This window comes from Terrapene carolina, unplaced genomic scaffold, assembly GCF_002925995.2.
Source record: "Terrapene carolina triunguis isolate 2854851 unplaced genomic scaffold, T_m_triunguis-2.0 Scaffold21, whole genome shotgun sequence".
In the NCBI taxonomy this organism is placed as follows: domain Eukaryota; kingdom Metazoa; phylum Chordata; order Testudines; family Emydidae; genus Terrapene; species Terrapene triunguis.
Genome location: NW_020664372.1, coordinates 31,449,507 through 31,471,077, shown reverse-complemented (window position 1 = coordinate 31,471,077; position 21,571 = coordinate 31,449,507). Strand labels below are relative to the sequence as shown.

General features: G+C 43.8%; 1 protein-coding gene across 1 annotated transcript in view; it reads left to right on the top strand.

Moving 5' to 3' along the window:
• The window catches only part of COL4A1 (collagen type IV alpha 1 chain), a 221,258-nt gene that overhangs the window by 130,234 nt on the left and 69,453 nt on the right, over positions 1-21,571 (top strand). Inside the window, exons 16-21 of the mRNA XM_024206140.3 lie at positions 1,471-1,515; positions 1,796-1,849; positions 3,359-3,400; positions 11,231-11,318; positions 14,184-14,210; positions 20,066-20,230. Coding sequence (XP_024061908.2) covers positions 1,471-1,515; positions 1,796-1,849; positions 3,359-3,400; positions 11,231-11,318; positions 14,184-14,210; positions 20,066-20,230 — 421 coding nt within the window. The remainder of the gene's footprint in view (positions 1-1,470; positions 1,516-1,795; positions 1,850-3,358; positions 3,401-11,230; positions 11,319-14,183; positions 14,211-20,065; positions 20,231-21,571) is intronic.

The following is a 21,571-nucleotide window of genomic DNA, read 5'->3' as shown; positions in this document are numbered from 1 at the left end:
TAAATGGAAGAAATAGAGGTACAGTATTCTGAATAGCCTTGTGTGGCTAATTTAGCAAAATGTGCAGACATCAAAATCATTGTTCAGGGCATTCCGTATTCCTTACTTGTTCTAATCATAGAACTTCCAGTGACATCGAAATGCATTCCACACATCAGTGAGTTTAGAATCTGCCTCACACCTCTTTTAAAACAATAGTTTTATTAACTAAATTTGATAAAATAACAAAACATCCACAAAGAGACCAATGGGGGGGAGGGGAATAAAATTACCTAGAGTAAAAAACAAATACCATATGTACAAATCCTAAAAGAAAAGAAATGTGCATGCTTAGTTTGAGCAGGTTGATAAGGCTTTTAGCTATTTTTTTTACTGATTTGAAAAATCACCCCCAGAGATCAGAAAGTAAAACGGAGAGCAAAAGAAACATATATATGGCAACACCTCTCATTCATGGTATTTATGCACAGTCATTCCTAAAAGAAAGAAAGAAACAAAAGGAATATAGGAGATAAAATTTGATTATATAATAAAATAAGAACAATGTTAATTGTCTACTAAAGTACCATCTGAGCAACATGGGGAGATCTTCAGCTCTGCGTTTGACTCTAGACCAGGGTTTCTCAAACTGAGGGTCATGATCCCTCAAGGTGTTCATAGAATCATAGAATATCAGGGTTGGAAGGGACCTCAGGAGGTCATCTAGTCCAACCCCCTGCTCAAAGCAGGACCAATTCCCAACTAAATCGTCCCAGCCAGGGCTTTGTCAAGCCGGGCCTTAAAAACCTCCAAGGAAGGAGACTCCACCACCTCCCTAGGTAACGCATTCCAGTGCTTCACCACCCTCCTAGTGAAATAGTGTTTCCTAATATCCAACCTAGACCTCCCCCACTGCAACTTGAGACCATTGCTCCTTGTTCTGTCATCTGCCACCACTGAGAACAGCCGAGCTCCATCCTCTTTGGAACCCCCCCTCAGGTAGTTGAAAGCAGCTATCAAATCCCCCCTCATTCTTCTCTTCTGGAGACTAAACAATCCCAGTTCCCTCAGCCTCTCCTCATAAGTCATGTTGCGAGGTTATTACCTGGGGGTATGAGCTGTCAACCTGTGTCTGGCGGGACTGACAACCTGAGCCCCTGTTAAATTAAAATTACATTAAAATTAAATTACCCCCAATTTTAATTTATAAGGGGTGGGGGTCACACTCAGAGGCTTGCTGTGTGAAATGAGTTGCCAATATAAAAATTTTGAGAACTACTGCTCTAAATTATCAGCATGCTGGGAAATGTACGTCCTCAGTGGTCGTATTTTTGCCCATTGTCATACATTGTGCACTGTTAGCTGTGAAAAGAGGATTCATGAACTCATTATATTGCTGGATTCTTAGTTTTAATGTTTCAGGCAATGTGTACAGAAATGATATAAATTTGATGTTCATGATTCAATAATGTGGAATTTTGTGCTTTACAGGGAAAACCTGGAAAAGATGGCGAGCAAGGACCAAAAGGACAACCTGTATGTTTCACTGCATTTTTAATATTACTCTTTAGCTTTTTAAAAGAAAAAATTGTCTTCTATATTAAATGTTTGATTCCATTGTATGCAAAAATAAGAAAAATGAAAACGGTGGAGTGATTCCAGCAGATTTCAGAATTATTTAGATAAATTGCCTTTTGTGTTGAAAAAGTGATCAGTTTGAGGATTTAAACTGAGACACTATCACTAATAAGGTGCAACTGTATTTATTGTGTCTGATTTGTTTTTTCTCTCCTCTCCCACCCCAATATACACATAGGGTGAGGATGGTGGGTTTGGAGTTCCAGGACTACCAGGTGACCCTGGTCCTAAGGTAAGTAATTAAATATTATCTCTTTGGGGCAGAATTAATAGCTAATATCTTGCATTCATAGCTTACAATAACCAGTAAGTAATTAAATGTTATCTCTTTGGGGCAGAATTAATAGCTAATATCTTGCATTCATAGCTTACAGTAACCAGTTACATATTCCACACACAGGAAAAAGCTATGTTAAAAAACATTATTAAGATTGCAAAGTCAATCATTCAAAAGTTAGGAAATGCCAGAATTAAGGTTGCCTGTGCAATCTTATTTCAGCCTCCTTGTGGATATGAAATATGATAGTCATTAGTTACACGATCAAATGGTCTCCCTCTTTCCCACACCAGCCCCACCCCACCTCCAGCTTTGAGTCCCATTGCCTTTGCCCAACCAGTCACAGTGTCTCTCTTCTCCTGCCCCCCACTCCAGCCCCACTCTCCCAGACTCTTTGTCCCAATCTACTCTTTTCCCTCTTCCCAGTCTGGCTTTTGTCTCCTCTGCATTCAAATCATACTTTCTCCTTCCCGTTGTCTGGGAGCCAGCATGAAGGGCACTGAGAGCACAAGAGAGACAGACTCCCTGCTCTCAGATCCAGTGCCCAGCTGTACCGTGGCCTAGAGTAACTGGAAACAGCCATTACAGAGAAAGTATAGCTTTGTGTTTGTACGCCTGGTCTGGAAAGATCATGCTCAATTTGCTTGTGGGGATGCACAGCTTGATTAGCACTAGGAGCTGTGAGAGGCTCAATGACGCTCAATGAGGATGGAATCTTTGGAGATTTAAGCTCCTAAAATCTAAGAAGTCTCCCCTAAGCGCGTGTGAACTGATTTTTTTTCAAAGTCTTATAACTTGGCCAGATTTGGGCAGATTTTAACAGGGATAGCAAAAAGTACAGCCATGACATAAATGCCACCCCCTGACAATTTTCAAGTCCCTGCTCCAAAGTATGGGGGAACTAGAGCTTTCCAGGTAAAAAGTTGTCCGAATTTTTTACCATGGGCAAAACTATGTATCGTTCCCTAGCATAATTCTCATTTTGGTTGAAATTTTCCCCAAAAATTCAGCCTGAAGCAGACACCTACCTTGGAAAATTTCATCCCAAACAGTTACAGTTTGGCAAAGTTATACGCAATGGAAAACAGGGTCTTATAATGGGAAGTGTCAGCACCTTAATAATAGGTAGTACTACCAGACCTGCCTATAATAATAAATGTAACTTAGTATAAAACAGTGCATGTCTCGTCATTAAGAAAAATACTGAACATACTGCCCCAATTAATTGGCTGCATACTTCTTTGTATTTTGTGAGTTTGTGCAGAAGAAGGGGTCCGTGTACATGAATCCGGCCCAAATTTGCACTTGTAAAGTGGATTCTGTATTGATCTTGTTCAGTGAGTAAATTGTTAGAACATAAAGTCTCCATGTGTAAGACTAAAAAGCTAATGGAATGCCATTGATAGATCAGTTTTCGTTGTGTGGTACTTGAAGTTTAAAAATGTAAATTGTTTTTCTGTTCAGGGAGACAAGGGCACACAAGGTCTTCCAGGACTTCCAGGAAGAGTAAGTAAATTAAATTTTGCTTATACAAAACAGACACAAAATACCAAACCAGTGTGGATGTCAAAGCACTCAGGACTTTTTTTTTTAAAAGACTATGCATAGGTTCTGATCCAACTGAAATCAGTGGCAATATTGCCATTGATTTTCAGTGGGAGCAAAACTTGGAAGCCCTATGTTGTCCAAGTATATTTGAAATCTGTAAAGGGAAACTTCTATATTGTGGCAATTTGTATCCTTTGAGTTTTAAATCTTTTGGCTTATGGATTAAAAATATTACTGCTGCCTTGCTATTATTATAAAGCAGTACAAATAATTACTAACAATGGTGCAAATAAGGACGTCAGAGCATGGTTTATTGACTGTACAGTGTAGTAAAGGTGTTTTTTTCCACACTACTTTTAGAAATAGATTGCAGTTAGCCAGGCACATATGTGTCCCAAATTCTATGAACTGTTTTCCCTATATTTGGGATAAAAGGAATGGATAACTTTTTTCAACCAACTGTGCATTATTCCTGAATATTTCTATGTAGACTTAGGGTACTGTACTTTAAGTACAATTCTATGTCAACAGAAATCACCAGAACAAACTATATTAAAATAAAATGTAGTGTAAGTATTATCAACTAGATCCTGGCCTACACTAAAGGCTTGGCTACACAGTTAGTATGCTGCAAATCAGGGTGTAAATCTACAGTGCACTAGCTTGCTGTGCAGTAATGTCCTCTATGGACCCTGCTACTGTACACTAAAAGTTCTATAGGGCGCATTGAAATATTACTGTTTGAAACAGGAATACATCAAAATGTGCTACTGAACTATTAGTCCAGGGTCCCCATGGTGAGTAAGTACAGGGCAGCCCAGGGAGCTGTGGATTTACACATTGGGCTGCTGTACATTAACATCCTGTGTAGATAAGCCCTCAGGCTGCTTTGCACAATTCTCGCAGCAGAGGGACATTAAAACTGCCCAGTTTCAGTGACCAAGGTGTGGGCGGTCATGCCTAGTGATTGGAGCAGGAGTCAGACCTAGTGGTTGGAGCTGTGGCTCAAAACTGAAGATGACATCAGATACCAAGCCAGGGGGCAGAGCCAGAGACACCATCCATCTGGGGTAAGGCGGAGGAAGAGTGGCCTGGAGTAGGGCAGGACAGCAGGAACTGTGGGTAGACGGGAGTCTGGGATAGGAAGACAGGAACCAGGAGCAGGTGGTGAAGCAGGAACTGGGAGCAGGCAGGAATGCAGGACTTGGGAGTCAGATAAGCAGGAGGGGTCCATAGTAGTAGCCAGCCAAGGATTCCTCTAATTTCTCAGACAATTTCCTGTTGTTACTTCCTGGTTAATATAGCACTCCTCAGCCAACTGAGGGGCTGGATGTTCCCCCAAATTGAGAGCTTTGGGGGCAGGGCCCTCTGCAAGCTCACCATTCACTAGACCTCCCCTAGTTACTTAGGTGAGGGGGGATATGATTGCTCTCTTTAAATATATCAAAGGGATAAATACCAGGGAGGGAGAGGAATTATTTCAGCTCAGAACTAATGTGGACACGAGAACGAATGGATATAAACTGGCCGTGGGGAAGTTTAGGCTTGAAATTAGACGAAGGTTTCTAACCGTCAGAGGGGTGAAATTCTGGAACAGCCTTCCGAGGGAAACGGTGGGGGCGAAAGACCTCTCTGGCTTCAAGATTAAGCTAGATAAGTTTATGGAAGGAATGGTTTGATGGGATAACGTGATTTTAGTCAATTAGGCAATAACGTGCCATCGCTGGTAAAATGTGGGTCCGGCTGGAGAATCTTGCCTGTATGCTCGGGGTTCTACTGATCGCCATATTTGGGGTCGGGAAGGAATTTTCCTCCAGGGTAGATTGGCAGAGGCCCTGGAGGTTTTTTGCCTTCCTCCGCAGCATAGGGCAGGGGTCGCAAGCTGGAGGATTCTCTGCGACTTGAAGTCTTTAAATCACAATCTGGAGACTTCAACAGCTGAGATAAGGGAAATTGGGTGGGTCAGCTTTTGTGGCCTGCATCATGCGGGAGGTCAGACTAGATGACCATAATGGTCCCTTCTGACCTTAAAGTCTATGAGTCTATGAGTCTATGTGAGTTGCTGGGTGGCAGTTGTGGCCTGTGCACTGCCTGAGAACCCAGGTTCTAGGCCTGTGATTCCCCCACATCATTCTCTCCCCTAGTGTGCCCTCTGGGTGGTTGTGGCCAGGTTTTTCAGAATGGTTCTGCTGGAAAGCATTTACCAGGTTAGGAGCATGTATGTTTTCTGTTATTTCCCAGGAGCGCTCTTCAGAACCATAGCCTTCCCAATCCACAAAATACCAGTGTTTACCCTGCCTAATTTTGGTATCAAAGATTTCTTGGAAGATGTACTCATTGTGGTATTGAACACTTACTGACTGGTGGGTGGGTAGATTGGAGTTCAAAATGGTGAGGGAATGGGTCTGGAAGGTGGCGCTTCAGGAGTGATATGTGGAAAATGGGGTACATTCGGAGAGAACAGGACAAGTCGAGTTCAAAGGCAACAGGATTAATTTGCCAGCAAATTCAGTAGGGGCCAAGGATCTGGTAGTCTAATTTACGAGATAGCCTGTTCATGTGTTTTTTGTGTCTTATTGACAGGGCAGGCCCCTCCTGTCATTGGTGGTATTGTTTGTAGCTCTTTTGGGCGAAAGGTGAACTTTTTGCTCAATTTGGGTTTGGTGTAGCTGATGTATTCAATCCAGGGCTACTGGATTGTGGGAAGTTGTGGGTGGCTTTGGATAGAACTGGGAATGGAACCCATAATTCAAAAAAAGGGGGCTTTGCCCTATAGACACATATTCTGTGTTATTGTATACAAACTCTGTCTGGGGCAGCAGCAAGGACAAGTTGGTGGAAATTGATATCACACTGAAGATACTGCTCCAGGATCTGGTTGGTTCTTTCAGCTTGACCCTTAGTCTGAGGGTGATAGGCAGAGGAGAGTCAGGAGCAGATGCCCAAAATCCAGAAAGAGAGCTTCTTGCCAGGAGTGGGAGACAAATTGTGTTCCTTGGTCAGAGACAATGCTCTCTGGGAGGCCATGGAGGTGGACAACTTGGTCTACCCAGAGCCAGGTGGTTTCCTGGGAGGAGAGTTGGCAGTGCCAGGGATGAAGTGTTCCATCTTTGTGAAGTTGTCCATGACGTTCAGGGTGGTCATGAACTGATTGGACTTGGGTAGTTCTACTACAAATTTTAATGCAGTGATAGTTCAGGGGCCAGGTAGAATCTTGAGGGGTTGCAGGAGTCCCAGGGTTTTATTGATGGGCCAACTTGAAGCAGACACATACATTGCAAGAGGCCATGTAGGCCAGCACTGTGTCTCATATGCAAAGCCAGAAGACAGAGGAAATGATGTGCTGAGTTTTAAAGTGACAAAAATGTCCTGCCAGGGGAGAGTCATGGCATACCTGTAGGGAGGTAGTCCTCAGCGGCCTGAGGAGAACATATATATGACCTTTTACATCAATTACCCCATCTTGAACCGCATGGGTTTCCTTATTTATGGCTTCCTGCTCAACTCCAGGGATCCCATGGTTGAGGCTGATCTTATCAGGGTGAGCAGGTCTTGGGGAGCTGCACCAAGAAAGTTATGAGGCTTGAGGATGCAGGAGGGTTTCAGGTTTGGGTCCATAAAGTCAGTGTAATACTTGCCCTTCCAGGAAAAGCATCAGCCTTGCTGTTTTTGGTTCTTGGGTGATAGGAAATTACGAAATTAAAGTGCACAAAGAATAAGGCCCACCAAAGTTGTCGTTGGTTAAGGGCCTTGGCCCTATGCAGATAGTCAAGGATACCAGGCCCCTTTTAGATAGTGGTGCCACTCTTCAAAAGTGGTTTTAATTGTCAGGAATTCTTGGTCTAAAATGTCATAGTTTTGCTCCATGGGTGTGAGTTTTCTGGAAAAGAAGGCACACGGATGTAGGAGTTGTTGAGGGCCATGCCTTTGGGACAGCACTGCTTTGATTGCTAAGTTGGAAGCATCTTCCTCAAGGATGAAGGCTTGTGTGGTATTGGGATGAACCAATGTGGAAAGTGTGGTAAATGTTAGTTTTAATTGTTTAAAGGCCTACTAGGCCTCGGGAGACCAGAGGAACCTATTTTTTTTGGTGGAGTAGGGCAGTGAGAGGGGTGATCCGCTCCGAGAACTTCAGGATGAACCACAGATAGAAGTTTGCAAACCCCAAGTCGCAGCCCTTCTGTGCCACAGCCCACTCAGGAACTGCCTTTACCTTGCATGGGTCAATTTTGATAACAGCTGGAGATAGAATTCCTAGGGTTCATCCTATGGAGGACTGATAGAAAACACATTCTCCTAGTTTGACATAGAGGCCATGTTTGCGTAGCCTCTCCAGGATGGAATACATGCATGGACACACATGAACTGTTCGACATTATCTGAGAAAATAAGTATCCAGATATGCTGCCATGTATTGGTCAAGAATGTCTTGGAGTACATTGTTGTTAAAATGCTGGAACATCACAGGTGCGTTTGTTGACTCAAAGGACATCACAAGATACTCAAAGTGACCATAACTCATTCAAAATGTGGTCTTCAGTTCATCCCCAGCTCTAACATGTACTAGGTTGTAGGCCCTCCGGAGGTCTAGCTTTGTGTACACCCAGCCAATACTCACATAGTCCATTAGTTTGGGGATTAGTGGCAAGATGTACCAGTTTCTAATGGTGACCTGATTTAGGCCCAATAGTCAACACATGGTCGGAGGCTCTCATCCTTCTTTTTAAACAAAGAGGACTGGTGCTCCAGCAGACAACGTGGATTTATGAATAAAGCCCTTGTCTAGGTTTTCCTGAAGGTAGGTGCACAGCACTGTTGGTTCAGGCTCTGATATGGCATATATACTCCCAAACAGAATGTTTGCCCCTGGTTGTAGCTCAATTGGGCAGTCATAGTCTCTGTGTGGGGGCAGGGCGTCGGCATCTTTTTTCCAAATACATCTTTGTAGTCAGTGTATTTGGATGGAAGTTGAGGACCACAATTGGCAGGCTGCTCTGCTGGGCCCCATACCCTGGCATGGAACTGTTGGGGAGCTACTGCCTGCTGGCCAATTCCTGGGGTCAAGCAGTGCTGCTGGCAGAATTGGGAAGTTCTTCATATTCTTAGTCCGCATCAGTGGATATAAGGGGATTGTGGAAGGGCAGCCACAAAACACCCAGGATCAGAGAGAAGTGCAGGGAATGGATGGCACTGAACTGTAGGGTCTTCCTTGCCCCTGGATCATAACTTTGAGCTGAACAGTTTTTGTGGCCACTGGCCTGGCTGATAAGAGGGACCCTTCAATCGTTTCTACTAGGTCCGGAACAGGCTTGGGCTGCAGGGGAATCTTTAGTGCCCAGGCTGCCTCTTCATCAAGGAAGTTATCTGCCACACCCAGGTCAATGAGGGCCTAGGGAATGTCCTGGGATTCGCAATTTAGCTGTGACTTGTAGGTGTGCTGCTGGTCGACAGGAGCCAGTGCATGTCCCTGTCAGGATCTCAGATGGGATTTCAAGGGGATACTCTGCCAGGACATCCAGCCCAGCCCCCTTCACTGGGCTCATTTCCCAGATTCCTTTGGACTGGATCCCTGTAGGGTAATTGGAGATCTCACGGCCTGGCTCCCCACAGTAGTAACACAAGTTTAAGGCATTGCCAGTGCTTTCTCTCTTCGGGGTGAGTTGCTGGTGGGTTAGGTCTATCTGCATTAGTTCAACAGGTCAGGGGGAATCCAATAGCAGGGAGCACGGTCATGGTGCCCCTCTTCTTTCTTCCCATTGTTCATGTAGATGATTGTCAATACAGATGACGAGCTCTATGAAGGCGTCCAGACCCATTGGGGTCTTGACTCAGGCCAGTTTGTCCTTAACCTCGTCCCACAGGCCCTATTAAAACTGATATAACTGGGTCACCTCTTTCCATTCTGTGTCTGATACGAGATGGTGGAAGTAAGCTACATAGGCAATGGCTGGGTCCAACCCCTGTTGGAGTTTTTGCAGGGCAGCCTCAGTAGAGCAGGTGCAGATAGGGTAATCAAAGATGCTTGATATTATCTGTTGGAAGGCATCCCAGTTAGACAAAACCAGACTGTTGATTTCCAACAGGGGAGAGACCCAGTCCAACACTTCCCCTGTCAGCAGGCTGTCTACCAGGCCTACTTTGGCATGGTCAGAAATGTGCACCTATGGTTGAGAACAAGAGGCAGCACTGAGTCATGAAACCTTGGAATTTGGAGCAGCTCTCATGAAAACGCTTGGGCAGAGGGGCAGTGCATCCCTGGTTGGGGAACAGCGCAGCCAGATGAGCCTGGAGTACAGCATTTTCTGCATGGAGTTGATGGACTTGATCTTGCAGTGCCTGATTCTCAGTGGCCAGCTGCATGTTCTGCACCTGGATGGCTCAGTTATCTGCCAGGAGCTGGATCAGTCACTTGTGCAGTACAGATTCCCCTTCTGGTACAGGGAGCTACACTGGGTCCATCCTTTGTTGGGCCCACTTGGAAAAGTCTGAGCAACCAGGGCATAGGCAGTCAGGTCTAGTGGTCAGAGATGAGGGTCAAAACCGAAGACAGCATCAGGTACCAAGCCAAAGGTCAGAGATGGAGACAGAGTCAGATGCCAGGCCAGCAGTCAGAGCCAGAGACAGTATCAGGGGTAAGGCAGAGGAGCAGAGGCCTGGAGTAGGGCAGGACAGCAGGAACTGGGAGTCTGGGATAGGAGGACAGGAACCAGGAGTAGGTGGAGAAGAAGGAACCAGGAGCAGGCAAGAATGCAGAGTTCAGGAGTCAGGTAAGCAGGAGGGTCTGTAGTAGCAGCCAGCCAAGGATTCCTCTAATTGCTCAGACAACTTCCTGGTTTATATAGCACTCCTCATCCAGTCCCGGGCCTGGATGTCTTCCCCAGTCAGGAGCTTGCTGGGGAGGGGGAGAGCTTCTGCGAGCTCACCTGTCACTGGACCCTTCCCTAGTTACACAGGTGAGCTGCTGGGTGCAAATTGTGGCCTGAGTGCTGCCTGGGGAACTCTATGGGCCTGGATTTGAGGCTTGTGAGCCCTCATACCAACGCTGCTGTACAGGACATGCTCAGAGTCGGCAGGAGGCATAGCTAGAGCGTCCTGGTGATTCCTCAGGTGTCAATGCAATTTACAGCAGTCCTGAGGCAGTTACAAGTTATACCACAGAACAAACTGGCAGGTCCAAGATCAGAGAGGCTAGAAAGCTCCAACACATCTGAGCTCTTCAGTTATGTATTTCCATAGGCGGTGCATGACTCTTGCATTTGGAGAGACTGGGCATGAGCACTGGAAGCTCCCTAGAAGTGGGGGGGGAGCACCAGTGCCCGGACCAAGGCTCCGCCCTCACTCAACCTCCTCCCCTTGAGGTCCTGCCCATGCTCCACCCCTACTCTGACCTGAGGCCCCGCTCCCTCTCCACCCCCTCCCCTGAGGCTACCCACCCACCCACCACTCACTCCTTTCCTTCCCCTTCTGCCTTAAGGGTGAGCGACCGAGGGGAGGGGGCAGAGAGGAGCGAGTGGTGGGCAGGGGGACCTCAGGGGGCAGAGACGCAGCGCAGGTGGGGGCACGGTGGAAGAGGCCGAGAGGGAGAAGGGCCTTGGGGCGGAGTGCAGGCATGGCCACAGTCTGGATGCCAGTGGCCCCTCCACTTCTTGGGAGCTTCCAGTGGTGGCACTGCAAAGGGAGCTGCATCTTGCATTTCTTGCCCTATTTGAGGAGGCTTAGTCTCCCCATGCCTTATACCTGCTGCCCATGTGTATTTCCTAATATTTTGGTATTTGTTCTGTGATTCAGGTAATAGGTACACTGGATGCTTATGGTGAAAAAGGAGACACTGGTCCTCCAGGTTTTCCAGGATTAAAAGGTGAACAAGGTGAAAAAGGTATGCATTTTTATTACGTTTTTGTTTTCATATATGCTCTTCAATTCTTTTTAAAGGAGAATATTATTGAATTACTTGAATGCTTTAATGGAGCTATATGATAATGAAATGCCCTGATTTTGTCACTGAATTGTTGCTGGGTTCTTACATTCTGCTTACGTATATTTCCTATGTAATTTTGACTGGATATGGTATGATTCCCTTTGCTGTATGGCATGTTTCACATTTTGTTGTAGTTTTGCTGTGCCCTGTGTAAAGGATTAGAGCTGGGCAAAATTTTTCAGACAAATAGTTTATTGCAGTTTCAGTAGACCCAAACTATTTGTGAATTATCACAAATTTACAGAATAGTTTTTGGCCAGAAAAATGTTTTTCTTTCACAAGAGGTAGTCGTTGTGCTCCCCTTATAACTTTTAGCTCAGTGATTAGGGTATCCTAACCACCAGGCTGTTGCCTATTCTGGGGTGGGTCTCTCTCCAACTGTCCTGGTGAAGTTGTTCCAATTTGTATAAATAGTTAAATGGTCACCGGAGACTTGAAGTAGGTGGGTGGCCTGATGACCAGCCTATAGAGGCAGTCTCACTCTCTTGTTTTGGCCCAATTTGTGTATCTTATACAAAGTGGAACAGCTTCAACCAGAGAGATGGAGAGAGATCCAGCCCAGAATAGCTCATAACCCAGTGGTTAGGGCACTCACCTGGAAAGAAGGAGACCTGGGTTGAAATCCATGCTCCTTTCAGGTTAACAGGGGATTCAAACCCAGGTCTCCCCATCCCAGGTGAATGCCATAACCACTGAGCTAAATGTTATTAGGTGGGCAACTCTGGCTCCTCCTCCTGCCATTTTATGAATCTACACCAGGGGTCTCAAATTCGCAGCCCACCATAGGTGGCGACTCCGCCTGCAGCCAAGCTCCCTCCTCCCCCCCACCTCCCCAGCGGGCCGTGTCCCTGCTCCTCTGCCTACCTCCCAGTGCTTCCAGCTGCCAAACAGCTGTTTGGCAGCGCATAGGACTTTCCAGGAGGGAGGGGGGAGGAGCGGGGATGCCACGTGCTCAGGGGAGGAGGCGGAGAAGAGGCGGGGCGGGGGCGGGGATTTGGGGAAGCGGTTGGAATAGGGTCAGGGAGGAGGCGGAGTTTGGGCGGGGACTTTGGGGAAGGGGTGGCAAGAGGTGAGGTAGGGGCAGGGCTGCGGCGGGGCCGCGTGTTTGAGACCCCTGTGATAGACTGTTAGTTAGGGGCATCAGGCACCATCCCCCATTGTCCAGGGGTCTCTCTGTTAGGGGTACTGGGCACTGGGGTCCCCCCCATCACCCAGGGGTCTCTCTGTTAGGGGTGCTGGGCACCCAGAGGTCCATCTCCTCCCATTCCCCGGGGGTCTCTCCGTTGGGACACTGGGCAGTGTCTGTGACGAAGTGAAAATTTTCTGTAACATTTTTATAATTCCTAGGCGAGCCTCAGTTTCCCTCTCAACTTTGGGCTGTGAAAAGGGTTACGCAGTGCAGGAGAGAGTCGGCGCCTATGGTGGGCCACAGGAAACGGCCCGCGGGCCGCGTGTTTGAGACCCTTGGTGTAGATTATCATCAGTGTTACTGACCACATAAGGAATAGTTACAGGTGTTTATATTTTATTAAAACCCCTTTTCGCATTACAGTTTTTAAAAAGTTAATACATTGACTTTTAATAGCATACTACATTACTCTTCATTTATTTCATTTTTTACTATACTTTTGTATCGTTGTATGAAAAGGCCAATGTACTAGTCCTCATGTGGCCCTCGTGGTGATTTGAGTTTGAGATCCCTGATCTAGACCTTTAACAATGTCTGGAAACAACATTTCCTGAGGAACAAGATTTGAAACACACTTTTTCAGTTAACCAAAAGTTTTTGGAATTTTCAGGTTCAGTTCAATCTGAATCAATTTTTCCCCCCAATATTTTGAAACTGCTAGAGAACTGAAAAAATCAGATATTCCTTCAGCTCTGTCCAGGATACCTTCTTCCATCTTAGATTAGGCTGCAGTTTGGTATTTGGTAAAGTGACCACAGAAAGAACAAAAGACCTGATTCTCCTCGCTGAGACACCAGTTTTATGTTGGTCATACTCCAGTGACCGTGGCATATAAATGTACATTGAGTTATAGCAGCAGGAAAGTAGGATAACAGAAAAGAGACTCAGGCACATAATTTCCTTAAATAGTGACAATCAGTAATTACATTTTCAATCTTAAAGGGTACGTAAGTAACTTATAAAGCTGGTCAGAAAATGATGGGGAAAACTGAGCATTTTTTCCATTTTTTTGGAAGAAATTTCAAAACATTTGAAACTTTCCAGCTAGCTTGGTATTCCTTGCACATCTTGAGTTCTCACTGACTTTTAACAGGAGTTTGGGGCACAAAGAATGTTGTATCAGGTATTTAGCAAAATGTTACTATTTTATGTATAATCTAAGAATTTCAGTTGAAGATCTGCTTTGTTTTGAATAAATATGATTAACTGCCAGTAACAATAGTAGGAATTACATGGAATGTTTCAGTGATAGACTAGTCCCTGTCCAGTGGTGTTGATTCAGGGTCTGATCCTCCCAGTTCCAGTGGATACAGGATCAGGGTCTTTCTGACAAATTTCTGTCTTGCAGACTTCCACAGATGTCAGTCTCAGATTGTTTTTTACTGAAATTTTTGCAAATCATTTTAGATTAAATCATCTGAGTTTTGATTCTAGGTATTACTTTACTCTCCAGTGTTATAAGGTGGTGGTGGATATTTGCATAATAAATGCTATGAGATCATTACCGTTGACATTATCTATTTCATTAGCATTCATCCCATAATAAAAAGCACCTTTGTTTTTAGGTTTACCAGGTGTACCAGGATACCCAGGTCCTCCAGGTATGAGCATATGACTATTGTTTTTATTCACTCTTTTAAAAAAAATTCTTCTGCGGTCAATCTTGAAGGTTGCTGAGCACCTGCCACTCTCAATCACTCCCTGACCTCCAGAGTGGGCATACGCTGCCCTCTTGGGGGATCTAATCATCCCCTCAAGATCTTTGTATGGATTGTCCCTCCTCATGTATGGAAGGAGGATGTCAGCTACCTCTGTGGCACAATCCCTGCTTTCTATGGAGAACATTGAGGCTGTATTAATTTTGCATGGGGTCCTCTCTGTGCTGGGAAACTTCTCTTAAAATGGAAGTGGGATGGGAACAGCCAGACAGAAGAAGCCCGGAAAACGTAGCTCCCTTGGAGCCGTGCACTGTCCATGGACCAGAGGTGAGGGCAGGAAGTCCTAGCGCTGGATTCTGGGGGTGCCACCCCAGCTGACTGCTCAGAGTGTTTGTCTCTTTCTCTTATGAGTTTTCAGGGGAAAGGGTAACGCATCCTGGAATTTGTCCCTTTGTTTGTTATTGAATATTGAATTTAGGGGAATTATCATCATGTTGACACTCATTATAGCTGGGTGGAAAATGTCAAACACAAATTGAAATTAGTGAAAAAATTCTGAGGACTCCTGTCATAAACATACAGTTAAGGGTTAATACCTCTTTTACCTGTAAAGGGTTAAGAAGCTCACATAACCTAGCTGACACCTGACCAAAAGGACCAATAAGGGGACAAGACACTTTCAAATCGAGGCGGGAGGAAAGTCTTTGTCTGTTGTTGCGTGTGTGCTTTTGCCGGAGACAGATCAAGGAAACAAGCCATCCAGCTCCTATAGAGTTAGTGAATATTTAGTGAGGAAATGCATTAATTTACTTTTATTTTGGCTTGTGTTTTCCCTTGTGTAAGAAGGAGGGTATTCTTGGTTTTCTTTTTGTAACTATAAAGTTTTGCCCAGAAGGAAACCCTCTGTGTTATGAATCTGATTGCCTGTGAGGTTATCTTTCATTCTAATCTTACAGAGGTACTCCTTTCATCTTTTTTTTTCCTTTAATTAAAATTCTTCTTTTAAGAACCTGATTGATTTTTCATTGTTTTAAGATCCAAGGGTTTGGGTCTGTGTTCACCAGGACTAATTGGTGAGGATATATTCTCAAGCCTTCCCAGGAAGAGGGGTGTAGGGGTTTGGGGGATTATTCTCAAGCCTGCCCAGGAAAAGGGGTGTAGGAGTTTGGGGGATTATTCTCAAGCCTGCCCAGGAAAAGGGGTGTAGGGCCTTGGGAGATATTGGGGAAGGCAGAGCTCCAAGTGGCTCTCCCTAAATGTTTGTTTAAATCACTTGGTGGTGGCAGCGTTACCTTTTAACCTAAGCTGGTAGAAATAAGCTTAGGGGGTCTTTCATGCGGGTCCCCACGTCTGTACCCAAAGTTCAGACCTCACATATTTGACCTCACAAGCCATGGCCTTGACTCCTGAGTTTTAAAAAGCAAACAAACCATTTAAATCTCCAGGACAAACCTTATACCTGCTTCAAGTCTGCCAGTGATACCAATGCTATGTGGCTGTCACGGGCTGGCATTATCGGTATTGACAGTGAACTAAGTATTCAAGCTTGGGTGAAGCAGTGTCATATTATTGCCAGGAAAGTTTTCAAAGTTTAAGGGGGAGGATAAGGCATGTGGCAGGCTATAAAACCCCCTTAAGAACTGTGTGTGACAAGATAAAAAGAACAATGACTTTTAGTTAGTCATTGCTACAGAGTAGACTTAAATGAAGTGTGGGCTTGTGTGAATTTTCAAGTCTTATTTTTTAATGTAGTAAAAGGAACAAAATGTTTTAAAAATCAGTTCTAATGATTAATGAATAATGATGGATCTTAACAAAAATAACTGATGAAGGTTTTGAAAACTAGAGTGAACAGTATTAATTGCTAAAAGATCTTAAGTAGTCCCCTCTACCTATTAAATGATGCTCTTTACTTGTTGTCACTACACTCACTAACAGTTATTAACTTAACACTTCACTTCCCACTTATCCACTGATTCCCATTCATATTTTTTGTTTCAAGTGCTCCTGAAATCAAGATAAGAGATAAGATAAGAGACTACAGCAGTTGGAATATACTATCAATCTCCTGACCAGGATGTTGACAGTGATTGTGAAATGGTCAGGGAGATTAGAGAGGCTACAAAAACAGAAAACTGTTGGGGGACTTCAGCTATTCCCATGTTGATTGAGAACATATCACCTCAGCATGGGGACGCAGAAATAAAATTTCTAGTCACCATTAGTGACTGCTTCTTGGAGCAGCTAGTCCTGAAACCCACAAGGAGAGGGGCAGTTCTTGATTTGATCCGAAGTGGCACACAGAGTCAAGCCCATGAAGTGAATGTAGCTGAGCTGCTCGGTAATAGTGACCATAATGTAATTCAATTTAATTTCCTTGTGGGAGGGAAAATGCCAAAGAAGCCCACCACAGTAGCATTTAACTTCAGAAAGGGGAGCTACACAAAAATTAGGAGGTTAGTTAAACAGAAATTAAAAGGAACAGTCAAGCTATATGGAAACTTTAAAAACATCATAATAAAGGCTCAAACTATATGTATACCCCAAATAAAAAAAATAGTTAGTGGACCAAAAACTGTCACCAAAGCTAAACAACAGAGTAAAAAAGGCTCTTAGAGAAAAAAGGCTCTTTTAAAAATTGGAAGTCAAATCCTACTGAGGAAAATAAAAAGGAACATAAACACTGGCAAGTCAAGTGTAAAAGTATAATTAGGCAGCCCAAAAAGAATTTGAATAGCAACTAGCAAGACACAAAAACTAACAGCAATTTTTGTTAAGTACATCAGAAGCCGGAAGACTGCCAAACAATTGGGCCACTGGAGGATCAAGATGCTAAAGGAGTACTTAAGGAAGACAAGACTGTTGCAGAGAAGCTAAATGAATTCTTTGCATTGGTCTTTGGGTTTGTTTAGTTTGGAAAAGAGAAGACTAAGAGGGGACATGATAGCAGTTTTCAGGTATCTAAAAGGGTGTCATAAGGAGGAGGAAGAAAATTTGTTCACCTTAGCCTCTAAGGATAGAACAAGAAGCAATGGGCTTAAACTGCAGCAAGGGAGGTTTAGGTTGGACATTAGGAAAAAGTTCCTAACTGTCAGGGTGGTTAAACACTGGAATAAATTGCCTAGGGAGGTTGTGGAATCTCCATCTCTGGAGATATTTAAGAGTAGGTTAGATAAATGTCTATCAGGGATGTCTAGACAGTATTTGGTCCTGCCATGCGGGCAGGGGACTGGACTCGATGACCTCTCAAGGTCCCTTCCAGTCCTAGAATCTATGAATCTTCACTGCAGAGGATGTGAGGGAGATTCCCACACCTGAGCCATTCTTTATAGGTGACAAATCTGAGGAACTGTCCCAGACTGATGTGTCGATAGAGGAGGTTTGGGAACAAATTGCTAAATTAAATAATAATCACCAGGATCAGATGGTATCCACTCAGGAGTTCTGAAGGAACTCAGATATGAAATTGACGAACTACTAATTGTGGTTTGTAACCTTTTGCTTAAATCAGTGGCTGTGCCAGATGACTGGCAGATAGCTAATGTAATGCTGATTTTTAAAAAAAGGCTCCAGTGATGATCCTGGCAGTTACAGGCTGGTAAGCCTAATTTCAGTAACAGGCAAAGTGATTGAAACTATAGTAAAGAACAGAATTTTCAGACACATAGATGAACATGGTATGTTGTGGAAGAGTCAACATGACTTTTGTAAAGGGAAATCGTGCCTCACAAATCTATTAGACTTCTTTGAGTTGATCAGCAAACAGATGGACAAGAGTGATCCAGTGGATATCGTGTATTTGGACTTTCAGAAAGCCTTTCACAAGGTCCCTCATCAAAGGCTCTTAAGCAAAGTAATCTGTCATGGGATAAGAAGGTCTTCTAATGGATCAGTAACTGGTTAAAAGATAGGTAACAAAGGGTAGGAAAGAATTATCAGTTTTCAGAATGGAGAGAGGTAAATAGTGGGGTCCCACAAGGATCTGTACTGGGTCCAGTCCTATTCAACGTCATCTGTAAAAAAGGGATAAACAATGAGGTGGCAAAGTTTGCAGATGATACAAAATTACTCAAGATAGTTAAGTCCAAAGCAGACTATGAAGAGTTACAAAGGGATCTCACAAAACTGGGTGCATGAGCAACAAAATGGCAGATGAAATTCAATGTTGATAAATACAAAGGAATGCACATTGGAAAACATAATCTCAACTCTACATACAAAATGATGGGGTCTAAATTAGCTATTAACTCTTAAGAAATAGATCTTGGAGTCACTGTGGATAGTTCTCTGAAAATATCAACCCAATGTGCAGCAGCAATCAAAAAAGCTAACAGAATGTTAGGAACCATTAGGAAAGGGATAAATAATAAGACAGGGAATATCATAAATCCACTATATAAAGGAACATCCACACCTTGAATAGTGCATGCAGTTCTGATTGCCCCATATCAAAAAAGATATATTATAATTGGAAAAAGTACAGAGAGCAACAAAAATGATGAGGGGTATGGAACGGCTTTCATATGAGGAGAGAGTAAAGACTGGGACTGTTTAGGTTAGAAAAGAGATGACTAAGGGGGGAATATGATAAAAGTCTATAAAATCATGACTGGTGTAGAGAAAGTTAATAAGGAAATGTTATTTACTCCTTCACATAACACAAGAGCCAGGGGTCACCCAAATAAATTAATAGGCAGACTGTTTAAAACAAACAGAAGGAAGTACTTTTTCACACAAGGCACAATCAACCTGTGGAACTCATTGACAGGGGCTGTTGTGAAGGTCACAAGTATAAATTGGTTCAAAAATGAGAAGTTCATGGAGATAAGAATGAGACAAGTTCATGGAAGATTGGTCTATAAATGGCTATTTGTCAAGCTGGTCAAGGAAGCAACTCCATGCTGTGGGGTACCCCATGCTGTGGGGGTCCCTAAGCATCTGACTGCCAGAAGCTGGACTGGACAACAGGGAATGGATCACTCAATACATTATCCTGTTCTGTTAATTCCCTCTGAAGCATTTGGCACTGGCTACTGTTAGAAGACAGGACATTGCGCTAGATGGGCCACGGGTCTGACTCGGTATGGCCATTCTTATGTTCTAGATCTATTCCTTGGAGATTCTTGCGAAGGCTATCCATATTTGGAGTATGGTAGTGGTAAAATGACTCCCTGCATGCTTCATTTTCACACCATCTTCTAAGGTCACACATCTATAGGATAGACTTCAGATTTGAAAAATAGTGCTGATATATGGGACTAATATTTAAATTTAATATAAATCTTCAAGAATCAAAATGCAGTCCCTTGTGTTATACTGGGTTTTGCCCCTTAATCTTAGGCCTGGTCTACACTACGGGATTAATTCGGATTTAGCAGCGTTAATCCGAATTAACCCTTCACCCGTCCACACTACAGAGCCAGTTAATTCGAATTAAAGGGCCCTTTAAATCGATTTCTGTACTCCACCTCGACGAACGGAGTAGAGCCTAAATCGATTTTGTTAATTCGAATTAGGGTTAGTGTGGCCGCACACCACCGAATTACTGTGTTTAAGTTAATGGGGTAGTGTGGCCGCACACCACCGAATTAATGTGGTTAAAAACCGAATTAAGGTGCTTAGTGTGGCCGCGCACAATCGAATTTATACAACCTGTTTCCCAAATTCGAATTATCTAAATTCGGATTAATCCTGTAGTGTAGACATACCCTTAGGAATTTATTGCTGGTGCATCTGTTGATCGTTTTACTTTTTATTTGTATTTGCTTTCATGTGTGTTTTACTTTGTTCTAAATAAGGTTTACCCAGCCCAGGGATCACAGGTCCACCTGGCTTCCCTGGTGAGAGAGGTGAAAAGGGTGCCCAAGGTCCTCCAGGACGCTCTCTGCCTGGATCAACTGGAAGGGATGGTTTGCCAGGGCCTCAAGGTTTTCCAGGTCCTCCAGGACCTCCGGGCATATCAAGTAAGTGAAAAATTTATTTCAATATGCAGCCGAAATAGTGTTAAAGTTTTGTATATTCAAAAAGAACAAGGACAACAAGGATATGTCAGGAAAGTGGAGGCCATGATCAGAATCAGTGTGAAAAGAAATGCTCCCTGAATATGGAAAGAGAGAAACATATGTGACTTTGTTAATGCAAAAAAATGAGGAACTGTCTAATAATTAAACAAATCACTTACCTGGCTCAAGACACAGATCTTTTTCTGGATAAATGGCTGCTACTTTTGACTTCTTTCAAAAATGTATCTGATTACATGATCCCACACCTGGCATAAATAGTTATCCATGCAGAGCCATCCCTTGGTACGGTGAATCAGGGTGCCGCACTTTGGGGAGCCCTGTGCTTTGGGGGGCCCCCTGCTTCGATAAAATCTTGAGGAGGTGGGTGGGATGGTGAGGTGAATGGGGAGGCGAGTGGCAGGTAGGCAGGCAGTGGGGGGGCCCGAGGAGGAGCCCCCCTACCAGAACCTTCCCCTCTCCCCAGTGCCTCCTGCCCGCCGGCGGGCCTCACTGATCAGCGCCTACTGCCTGCTGTGGATCAGATGTTTCGCAGTGTCAGGAGGAGCTGAGGGGGAAGGTGGAGGGGAGAGGAGCGAGGGCGCAGTGTGCCTCTGTTTTGACGTGCTAACTTTCACATATTTATGTACTGACAATAAAATAATTTTTAAAATGAAGACAAAAAATACTTGCATTGTTTTGCATGCAAATTGAATTTGATACTGAGAAAATAGGGTTCTAATCCTATGATTCTTTACTCATGTGATGTAAGTGGAAGTAGCATGTGATAATGGCTACAGAATCAGGCCCAACATTTATAAATTAGAAGTTATTTCCTTTTTACATAGTAGTTTTTATTGTGAAAATGGCATTATTTAAGGTGTCTAGAGCATGGGATGGGTACTTGTTTTATAAAACTAAATGAACAGCTGATGAAGAAGCAAAATGCTTTATGGGTGTTTTATAATTAAACATGTTTCCCATTCTGTAATGGTTCTGTAAAGAACCAAAAAGGTTCCTTTTATTCCCTACATGTTTGCAAGTACAATACTTGCAATGGCTCATCCTAGGTGTTTACCTATAACTTAGTGTAAATGGCCTTTTAACATAATAATATTGGGGAATGAGAACCTTTCTCATGTTTGCAGTGTTGTTGTAGCCATGTTGGTCCCAGGATATTAGAGAGACAAAGTGGGTGAGGCAATATCTTTTTTATCTTTCTGTTGGTTAAAGAACTCTTCTTCAGGTTGTGGTTGATTCTGTTTTACTGACTAACAAATTTTCACCTCATGCTTAAATTTCTCA